This window comes from Limulus polyphemus, unplaced genomic scaffold (assembly GCF_000517525.1).
Source record: "Limulus polyphemus unplaced genomic scaffold, Limulus_polyphemus-2.1.2 Scaffold991, whole genome shotgun sequence".
Classification (NCBI taxonomy): domain Eukaryota; kingdom Metazoa; phylum Arthropoda; class Merostomata; order Xiphosura; family Limulidae; genus Limulus; species Limulus polyphemus.
In genome coordinates this window covers 90,723-102,187 of record NW_013666601.1, presented here as the reverse complement: position 1 = coordinate 102,187, position 11,465 = coordinate 90,723, and the positions used below count along the sequence as shown (strand labels likewise).

General features: G+C 37.1%; 1 protein-coding gene across 3 annotated transcripts in view; it reads left to right on the top strand.

The window, feature by feature from the left end:
* The first annotated feature begins 419 nt into the window (after positions 1 to 419).
* Positions 420 to 11,465, top strand: part of LOC106461579 (tubulin epsilon chain-like) — an 84,190-nt gene continuing 73,144 nt past the window's right edge. The window contains exons 1-3 of one of the 3 annotated variants that reach the window (XM_022388583.1): positions 420 to 562; positions 5,153 to 5,286; positions 6,714 to 6,793. In XM_022388583.1, coding sequence (XP_022244291.1) covers positions 5,211 to 5,286; positions 6,714 to 6,793 — 156 coding nt within the window. In that variant the 5' untranslated portion in view covers positions 420 to 562; positions 5,153 to 5,210. Of the gene's footprint in view, positions 563 to 5,152; positions 5,287 to 5,325; positions 5,447 to 6,713; positions 6,794 to 11,465 lie in introns of those variants that run through there. The other 2 variants (XM_022388584.1, XM_022388586.1) reach the window with 2 other exon arrangements.

The following is an 11,465-nucleotide window of genomic DNA, read 5'->3' as shown; positions in this document are numbered from 1 at the left end:
CTGCTTTCCTTCTAGTTTATCACTGCTAAATTAGAAACTGTTAGCGCAGATAGTCCTCGAATACCTTTGTGCGAAATTCAAAGAGAAATAAATTAATTCATATGACATCATGGAGATGGTCGATTTGTAGTTTAGGAGGTGTCAAGTTATTTTGCTTATCCTAAGAAAATAAGCCGAAAAAATATATAGAAATACACTGTAGATTGTAGACGATATTGTATCCTTATAAAAGATGGTTTTCGAACCCTGCAAATGCCCACTTTCATGTTTTTATAGTAAAGAATGCTACTAATTTACTTTTACCGTTCAATTTTAATCTGAGGTTGTTTGTTGTCATAATATTTTATGTCTTACGAGGAAAAAAGTAATAACCCTTCGTATTTGGTAGGTGGCGTGGCCTACAAATAGAATGTCGGGGCGGTAAAGTGACTGGTATTGAAATTGAATTTATATTACTTCTTTATACTTTTGGTTTATTTATGGGATTGTATACCATTTTCGTTTTTGAAATAAATATTAGGAAAATAGTTCCACAGAATGACACAATGCATTGTCATCCAAGGTGAGAGAATTTGCCATAAATTATATTTTAACTATTGTATTACTGGCTGGTAACAATAATTCAGAATAACAATAGTTGGTGATCTCGAAATTTCAGCACCATATACTTGGAGTGTTCCAGTTTGTTAACGTTATTGATATAATTGAATTTACTCTTCAGGCAGTGTTCCTTGGTGGCCCAGCGCATTTACAATGCTAAAATCCGTGGTTCGATTCCCCGCGATGGACACAGCATAACCCAGTTTAGCTTTGCTCTAAAAAACAAATCCCGAAAAATAAATAGTATGTACTACAACTAAAGACTAAGGGTTTACATTGAATCAGTACTACTGCCTTACTCAAGATACTGGCATTGTCAGTATTGTGACTTCAGTTTACACTACTACTACTATATTATTATCAAATCCAAACTAAAATGTAGACCGTGACATGTGAATACTCCATTCAATAAACTTCATGCATCATCATATAAACCAAAGTAGCTATAACTAACCAAATACAGCTTTGCCAAAGGACAAATCTGGATCAGAGGTGTAGGAGGCAAATTAAGAGTTTAGGGGTGGGTGGGGGGAAGGTATATTTGATAAAGCAAAGCAAGAGAATGTGCATCACAAGTATGCCAGTTACACCTAAGGTGAGCCCTAAAAGTTTTTGATTTATGGATTAAATTTTTGGCAATCTCCTGCTTTTCCCGAGAGTCATTTTCCTAATTTTGATGCATTTATACTGAGACAGATTGTAAGTTGTGAGTAAAAGTTCAGTAGTACTTTGTTGGTTGTTTAGTTTGATCTTGAAATGAAACCAGAATTAAATAACAAAGTACTACTAAACTTGTACTCACAATTTAGGTATTTGAATTTGATTTAAACTTTCACACTCAGCTATGTAATTTTAAAATTTGATTATAGGCTTCCAAAATATATATAATACAGGAAAAGAAAAAGGCAGCAGAAGACTACTTGGTCCATTGGGGTCACCCTGTAGCCAATTTCTTTCTTCAGCTCAGTTTAAATGTAGACCAACACACCCATTTTGTTGTCCAACAAAATTTTGGGAATTTAAACTACTCTTAAGGTTTTAAAATGTTTTTCATTGTGACATTCAACTATCTCAAAGCCTAAGAACATTGCTTTCAATTTTTGGCTTCCTCTTCTAATGTTTTCTTACAGGAAAAAACATGCTCTCTCAATGTCTTATGGCATACATTTGTTATAATGCCAAACTATGAATAATTTCATGATAGTAATTATTATTCTAACATCTTTGTGTTTTCATAAATTTGAGAAAGCTATTGTTGCTATGCTATACAATAACATGCTCAGTGGTTTGGAATTATATGTAAGTGATGGAAGAGATAAAGAAGAATTAAAAAGATTGGTTGCATGATAGAAAAAAAAGGATGACAATTTTACATGAAATAAATGGACATTTTTCTTTCAGGAGAATGTAACTAGTAAATTATTTTTTTTTTTACATCTATGTTTTCATTATTTATCTAAAAGACTTAGATAGCTTCTTGGATGAGAATATTTTGGTAATGCCGATGAAAATGTTTTATTCAGAAATTATACATTTTATGTTATAAATTATGGAAAATCAAGGGGGCCTTTTGGTTCATAAAGGATATCCTGACTCCTAAACTCTCACAATAAACAGAGGTACAATGTTTATGTCCTGCAAATAATATTTCTTATCCCCAGTTATATGATCCAGGTCTGTGTTCCTGCCAGGCCCTTTGCCTTGAAGATGTTGGACTTTCCATACTTCACCAGTTCAGAGTATGTACACTGAGTCCCATGAACCTCCTCTTCACATCAAGTGTGTGCAACTTACCAAGCTTCGATCTTTACTTTCGCATTTCACCTGGGGTTGTGTCTTCCTTCCTCGGGGAAGACCAATACTCTCGATTGGAAGTACCTTCTTCTATTTGCCAAACATCTTTTGAACCATTCTTCTGTTCCTGTTTTTATGAATGGTTCGAAATTAGGTGACTGTGTGGGCTTTGCTATGGTTTGTTGTGGCTCAGTGGCTGCTCACAGGATCCACTTTACAGTTCTGTGTTCACTGCTGAGTTGTATGTCATTTCACTGCCTTGGATCACATAGAAGCTAAGCAGTAAACTAACTGTATTATTTACATCAGGTCTCAACAAATATTTTCAGATCTAGGAGACAGGTGTGACAAACCTAACTTCACTACTGTTTGTACTGGGAATTGGGGGCTATGTATATTTATTTACTTTCATAGCAACGAGTGCATGCTAACAATCACATGATAGTATTGCCTGAAGTAACTGTCTTTAGTCCCATCTTACTCTAAACATGTGCACTGATTAGTTGAATATAGAGAAAGCAGAAAAACAAAATGGCACAAAATTAGTAACCCGTTGTGCAACCACAGCACTTCATTCCTAAAAAAAACATGAAGAAATGCAGAATCCTCCATTAAGATCTTATAAACACAGTTTGATTTAGAACTCTTAGAATACGAAAATAGTTCTGGACTTCTAAGAGTCCAGAAATGTTCTAGGTTCGAGTTTGCTTTAGCACAGCCCTATACATGAATAAAATGGGAGAAAATACAAGGTACCACAATGAAATTTTTAGTTACTGTGGTGACCTAACACCCAGGATTTGTTGAGGCCTGACTTACACAGACTCGCTTAGCTCTCTTCTGGAGAATCATTTCACCTGAGTTCTCTCCCTGTTCTCCTAGACATTCTGAAATGACTGGCCCATTTTTCTCTATCTTCTACTTCTATCGAGTTTTGTTTTATACCTGGTCATGTTGATATTTGCAGGAATGAGCTTGCTGACACCTGTGTTCAAAGCTTGGCTTCATGCCAGTTGGCATTCGATTTGAAGTGAGCAACATCATTACAAGCTTTTACAGATCAATCCTTCTGTTGCTCGTTGGCTGTCTTGTTTCCATAAGAATTAGAAGGAGGAAGTTGTCTTGGCTAGGCTATTCATTGGTCACAGTTTTTAACTCATCATTTTCTTTTATCTGGGACTGATCCACCAATGTGTGGTCTTTGTGATACTCAGGTCACAATAGCTCACATTTTATTGTCATGTTGTCATTACGACTGGGAATGGGCTGCAACATTTTAGATATGCTTTTCTCAGGGTTTACCCCTGTTCTTGGACAGCATCATTGGCAATGATGACACTGTCCATCTTGACTGTGTTTTTAGATTTTTGTGGGCCATTGGCCTTTTTCATTATATTTACTTATTTACCTGATTTTTAGGCTTTGTTTATTTTTTAACTTGTTTTCTTTTTACATTTTATAGTATTTTACTTTTTTATAGCGATTGTTTGGCACAGATAGCCTAGTTGCTATATGCCAAAAAACACCAAACAATCATACAAACAACCTTATATCTTGTAGGTTATTACTTAAATCTACATTGACAACATGCTATTATACCAACTAAGATTTGTTTTTACCTCTATACACAGTGTATATCAGATTAATTGCTTTAATTAAAAGATTTCAAATTCTTCTTCACTTGAATTAGAGTAAGTGTACCATCATGAAGTGTACATACCATTCATTCCAAGATAGCCACCTGAGCTGTTCTGTAAGTCCAACCATCATGAATTAACATTGCATGCTTTTTTGATTTACTAAACTCAGCCATATAATTTTCCATCATAAATATATATATATACTCCCTCCTCCTTTATGACACAGTGAACATGCCGTGGTTATAGTGAAATTTCTAGAGATACATCTGTAAGTGAACATGCTTTCATGCTATCATCCACCCAATTCTAAATATCCTTATCTATGTTTCTGCTGTTAGGCCTAAATATTTCTATAGGCCCAAATTTCCATTTATGATGACAAAATACTCATTTGTTTAGCTTCATCAAAACCCAGGACATTTCGGATAATTGTCGGGACACTTAATGGAAAATAAGAACTGCTTTGACTAAACTAGGACACATGGTTACTATTCAGGAAACTTGTGGTTTGTTTTTCTTCAATGCATCAGGAAGGTGTTACATTCTGTGCATATTTGGCATTGTTTGATACAACTGATGAAACACTGCATTTTAATATTTATAAGTAAGAACATAAGAAAATTATATTTAATCCAGTATACTTTTACCAGGTTGGTTTTTAGTTTCATTCCAAGTAGGTAGCTTGCTCTGATTAGGAGTTAATATCAATTAATACAGAGTATTATTAACACATGAAAGTTAATAAAATGCACCAATGTTTCTTATATATTTGTAAGTTTTATGTGTCCAGATAGTGTATTGATGGTTTAATCTTAGAATTTGGGCTTCTCCTAAATTTTATAAGCCAGACAAACTTCATGGCACAGGTTTTTGACATTTTGGTAGAAAATACTAACTTATCTTACCTGACTTTATTATGTAGAAAGCTACAGTTCTCAATAACTGAACCATAAATGTGTTATATTTGAAATAGATAGTAATTTCTACCTTCCTTAATTAATTTGGATTATGTTTGTAGTAAGCTATATTCAGCTAATTTATTAATTTTTTATGTAGGTGTTCTTTTGTGTGATTTGAAAGTGAAGTACATGATCATTTTTGTTGTTGGTCCATTGCAGATGTATTTCAAAAGCTTACTTTTAACCCCAGCAGTTATTAGAAGTGTGATATGCTCTGATGTACATATTTCCTGCAGTAGTCAGTCAGGGCCCATTAACTGGAGGTTCAGAAGATACCATGCTGGAGAATATTGGTTTGTCTCTCTTTGATCTCTTAACAGAGTTCATCAATAAAGAATGAGGCAATACACAGGATGTACAGCACAACAATCTTTATTCAGTAAAAACAATCAAAGAACAAATACAATACACAGTCACAAAACAAGAAGTGTTTGTTGTGAGTGTGTTGAATTGGTAAGAGAAGTGTGGAGAAACCTTTAATAGATCTCACTCACCAATCCAGTGTAACTCTCCCTCATAAGCTAAAAGAAAAAAGATTTGAAAATATTAAAATACCCCCCCCCCCCCAAGTTTAAATAAAATTAAGCTAACTGTAAACAGAGAAATGCTACTTTAAGATTATTGAAGTTAAGAAATCCTTAATCTGTAGGAAATTCTAAAACTGTAAATTTCTGAAAAACTTTGAATAGCTTGCTTAACCCTATATGCATGGGTAGGGACCAAAGTGTGCATGCTCTGAGCTTCTATAGAGTGCTATTCAATATGGTATTATGCATTGGATGTCAGAGTTATCAACATTTCATGTTACCTTACATTGCTGATTTCACAACAGTTTCTTTAAGAGTAGAGAAAATAACAGATACAATATACAGGGATACTGAAAAAAGCTTTAGATATGCATTTAGAAGGTTGTAGAGGTTATGCAAATGCAAACTGTATGATGGTCAAAAGTAATTTAATTCTTCATATGGACGTCACCTTACATTTCGGCTTGTCAAAGACAGACTGATTTCATCATTTCACAGATATATCTTTAGTACAAAAACTTTAATTACACACCTGATTTGTTTTGTACAACAGACTTACACTATTTACTAAATGCTTGCCACATTTCATAGAGATATACTTTGTAAGTTCAGAATTATGGGCAATACTACTTCTCTAATACAGGGCTGGTCCAATGGACTACCATGTTTATGTTCAGCCAGCAGGGAAAATCTGATTTTAAATACAAATGTAATAATACAGAAAGTCCAAGCTGTTCATGCCATGCTCCTTGCATGTATAACTTAGAGCCATACTCACTTCATAACCCTGGGGCATTATCCAATTCCCCAACACAAAAGACAGCTATCTTCAAAAGTCATGATGAAGTTACAGCTATCTTCCCTATAAGAGAACATGGCTAATGGCAAATTAATGGATCCTAATATTGTGTTCACTAGAGTAAGGAAAGTTGAATTGTTTAATAATTGAGGAGTTAGCTAACATTTGGTACCACCCTGTACCATAGATGTCACAAAAGAATGCTGTAAGCCAGCTAAAAGGAACTGTGTGTGAATAAAGTTATTTATTTGTTCAATTATGTTTGTTTGATATATTCTCTACATAACATTTCCTGAATATGTATTTGTATGGAAACTTTTGACTACTTCTTAGGTATAAGTATACTTGAATCCCACAAGTGTACCTCTGAAAACCTGAATATTTTCCTTTTCAGTTGGACAAGCTGGAAATCAAATTGGTTATCAGTTCTGGGATCTGGCTCTACGAGAACACACTCACATGAGAAAGCAAAGTGTATGTTAAGTCTTTGACATTCTCTAAAGTGATTTTTTTTTTCTTCAGTCAGGACTGTTTTATACATGTACAAGCATTCATTGTGGTTGATATAGTAACAGAGATGTTTTTATACAAAAAACCAAATTTATATGAAATGGTTGTTCTGATATGGTGCATTACCTCTGTTCACATAAATAGCTATTCTCATTCATTGCTGCCCTCTATATGCAAAAAAAAATTTTACACATGCCACAAGCCATATTAAGTATGCCAGTACCAGTACAAATCGTCATGCGACAACCCTATACCAGTAAGAGTGCAAAATACTCTCATGATGCATGCGACTCCCTCTGTTCAGTTCTACCAAACTATCACTTCTTGTTTGGCAGTACTCGTGTTCAGACATTTTGTCTTTTGGTGCTCATCGTGGGATTTTCATTTGTGAAATTAATCATTTAATTTTCAAAGTGGGATTTCTTCATTAATTTTGTTTTCACATTAAAGAAGTCTTTAACTTCATTTCCCAGTCGTTATTTTTTTTGTCACACTCATTTTTTACATCAAACACTTTTGTTTGATATATATATTTCTACAATGAATTTTCTGAGGTTCATGTTAGCACTATTTCATGGGCTGCAGGTGGATGAGACCCATCGTTAGATTTATCTGTGATTATCTACAATGAGATTGATTTTTACATGGGTCAACTTCCTTCTCCTGAACTTGCCCCACTTCCTCCTGAGCAAGCTGAACCTGTTTCAGCCATATCTTTCTATGCCCTACCTGCAGAATCAGCTGGGCCTAATACCATATTTTTAGACATGATTTCTTAGGTATGTAATGTTTTATCTATTTCCCGAATTCCCTATGATCTCCGTCCTTCTTTGTTGCATGATAGCTCTTCCTCTCCTCACTTAGTTTTCCCACCCTACCCGGATATTGGGATTCATGCTGAGCAAGTTGCTTCACAATTGGTTGAGGGTACCAGCATACCTTGCCCTCCACAGGCTCTGGATCAATTTGCATTAGCTTACCATCAGGCTCACTCTGTTTCTCGACTCTCAATAGTTGGGGTCGATTTTACCTGTGTGGGGTCCATCCCTGATTTTCCTGTGTGTTTAACCAATGCCTAGTTTTATGTCTTTGTCTTACCATTACTTCCCTTCTACAGTATTTATCTACTTTCCATCTCCTTTCCAAGACAATTTACCGAGACTGATGGTTTTTCAAAGGAAAACCTCTCCCTTATTACCCCCACATTGGCTAGAATGTCGTCTTTGGCTCTTGCTTTACACACGTGGTTTCTCTGTTGTTGGGATTCTCTGGGACGAGATACAGCCTTTTCTCAGGTTTTTTTTGCGGCCCCCTTATCTTTACGTATGGCCCCTTTCTTTTGGTAGTATGTTTTCAATCATGTACCTGAGACTTTGAAATGATATGTTGAGTCTGTGCATCAACACTACCCTTTCATCTTTGTTAACACATTTGTAACAGTCAAAGCCAAGTCAAGTACCTATTCCTGTTTCCCATCCTAGTCCTTATCTACCCTTCCCTGTTCCTCCTTCCAGGGGGGTTTTTCATCTTGTTGTTATATTCAATGTCGATGGACATGTTGGCAACAGTACCGGAGACTAACCAGTGGGTTCTGGTCCAGTGAGAGCTTGACTGTATGATTTTATTACCCTTTGGCATCTTTCCCTATAGATCCATGGCTTCTTTGGGTTTATCAGAGGGATTTGTCGTACAATTTCTTTCCCCCTTCTTTATCTCAGTTACCTATTTCCTTCCCCATGCCTTCTGTCAGAGGCAGTACAAGACATTCTGTCTCAACAGGCCATAAAACCTGTTCTCTATCTTTCTCCAGGCTTTTATTCCAGGCTGTTTGTTGTCCCTAAAAAAACAAGAGACTGGTGGTCTGTAATAGATTTGTCCTGCCTCAATCAATTTCTCAATCTGCCCTGTTTCATCATAGAGTCATTCCTCACCCTTAGGTGGGCTTTTTCTCCAGGTTTATGGATGATCAAGATGGACGTCTCAAATGCTTATTTGCATATCCTGATATCTCCCCAATCTCGAACCTATCTTTGACTTGTTCACCAGGGTGTGGTTTATCAGTGTTGTGCACTACCCTTTGGGCTTGCTTCGGTCCAGTATGTTTTTTGTTGGGTGATCGGACCATTTCTTGTCATGTACATGCTCTCAGGTTGCTCTTTTATCATTACATGGAGGACTGGCTACTGTTAGCTCATTTTGAATAGGAGTCCACTCATAACACTCATCAGCTGCTCCTTGAGGTGGCTTGAGTGGGTTGGTTAATGAAGTTTGAGAAGTCATTCCTACAACCTACCCAATATCTTGTCCATTTGGGTGTTTTTCAACATCCATCTCAATTGGGCTCAACCTTCTCCTCTTTGACTTTGTTCATTGGAACTTTCAATTCTTCATGCTCTTACTGGTCCCTCTATTACAGCTCATGAGGTTCTATTGCTTTTGGGATGTCGTCTTCCATGGCAGCCCTTATCTCCTTAGGTTGGGCTTATATGCGGGCTCTTCATGACCAGTGGAATTTCTTGAGGGATCCTTTGACAGCTCTTATTACCCTCCCTTCTACCCTTGTCAATGATCTGCTTTGGTGGTTGGACAAGACTTGCACATCAGCAGGTATCCCACTTTCTCCTCCTTATCCAGATTTACACATTTTGATGAATGCATCCCTTCGGAGATTGGGGCATGGGTCGATCAACAGGAAGCTTCAGGGTATTGGTCTGCAGCTGAGAAGTCTTATCATATCAACATTCTAGAGCTTCTCGCTATGCATTGTACTTTGGTTCGTTTTCTCCTCCTGGCCAGAAATCATCTTGTAATAATCCATTCTGACAGTTCTACAGAGATTGCTTATCTCAATCACCAGGGAAGCACTCGTTTTCGAACCCTCTGTATTCATATGTTGAATCTTCTATTTTGGACCCACATGCTAGATATTCACATCATTGCGCGTCACGTTCCGGGTGCTTCCAATCTTGTCACAGATCAGCTTTCCCATCCAGACAATGTCTATCCAATAGAGTGGTCTCTCAATCTTCTTGCTTTCCATTGGCTTTGCCTTCAGTGGGGTACTCCTCACATTGATGCTTTTGCCATATATATCAACCAAAAATTGACTCTGTTTTGGTCTCTGGTTTCTCATCTTCTTGTTCTGGCTATTGATTATTTCAGCCAGGACTGGACCAACAAATACCTATACGTCTATCCTCCCAATTGACTTCTTCAGTGGGTGATTTCGATCAACCATACCACTCTGTCAAGTCCTTCTGATTGCTACTTACTGGCCAGCGGTTTTTGTGGCTTCTTCAGCTCCAACTTACTCTTCCATTACCTCTTCCTCTGACTCCTTCCCTTCTTCATCAATCTTAGTCACCAGTGCTTCAACCAGCCCTTCCTGTCCTCCGTCTTCACGCCTGTTTTTATCTGGTCCTTGGTGAGAAGTTCTGGCTTGTCCCAATGGGTAGCTTCTTTTATGAATTATTCCATTTGCCCTTCAACCATGGAAGTTTATAAACGTAAGTGGAATATTTTCTGCTGTTGGTCTCTGGGTCGAGGGTTTTCCACTTCTCAACCCATGGTTCCTCATACTGCAGATTTCCTCACTTGGCTTTTCCATCAGGGGTCTTCTGTCTCCTCTATCTTGGGTTATTGGGCAGCCTTGTCCCACACGTTTTCATTTTTCTCAATACCATAGGGTGTTTACCTCTCCTACTATTTCCCTGTTGATGTATTCCTTCCAGATTTGTCATCTGCTGCAGTGGGCTGCTCTTCCAGATTTGGATGTTAATGTGGTCCTTCACTGCCTCACTTTGCCTCCATTTGAACCACTCTCCATGTGCTTCTTGTTTCATCTTTCCCTTAAGACTTATTTCCTTCTCCTCTTAGCCTGTGGAAGTTGAAGGTCTGATTTATTTGCCATCGATGTTTCACTTACTCTTTATCATTCTACATATCTTCTACTCGTGAGGGTAACTTATCCTTTTTATCAATTTCCCTTTCATTTCCCACCTTTATCCTTGGCCTGATCTGTCCTGTATATGCTCTTCACTGTTATATTGCCTGCACAGCTTCCTTCTGTGGTGCCCATTCCTGCCTCTTTATTCATTGGAAGCCATCCTCTGTTCATGATTGTTTTCCTTCCACCATAAACATTTGAGTTCGGCTTTTAATTCCATTTTTTATCGTCTTCCTCCTAAACTTTTTTCTTGGTGTCTTCTCATCAAATTCAACACATTAACTTTTTATTGGTGTGTGGACCCCTAATATATTTCTCTCTCACTATTTGCATAGGACCACGGTTTCTTCCTCTTTGGGCTAATGTCATTTCTGACTGGGAAAGTTATTTTTTAGTATTCGTTTTTTTTTTCTAGGGGCTTTTTTTCCCTTTCTATTATTACTCATTGTTTGGATCCCACTCTGTGGTGAGTGGTGCCTAACAAGGTATTCTTCTAACCAATCAAATCTGCACTGTCAGGGTCATATCAACTTACATATTATATTTCCATGGCCACGCAATGCACACTGCAGAGATGGGATGTTCCACAATATCGCTTGTAGGTTTATCCTCTTGATGGAATTGCTTATTAAATTTGCCCGTCCCGGGACCGTACTCACAAATGGACTACATGGTAAAACAAAAGGGGAT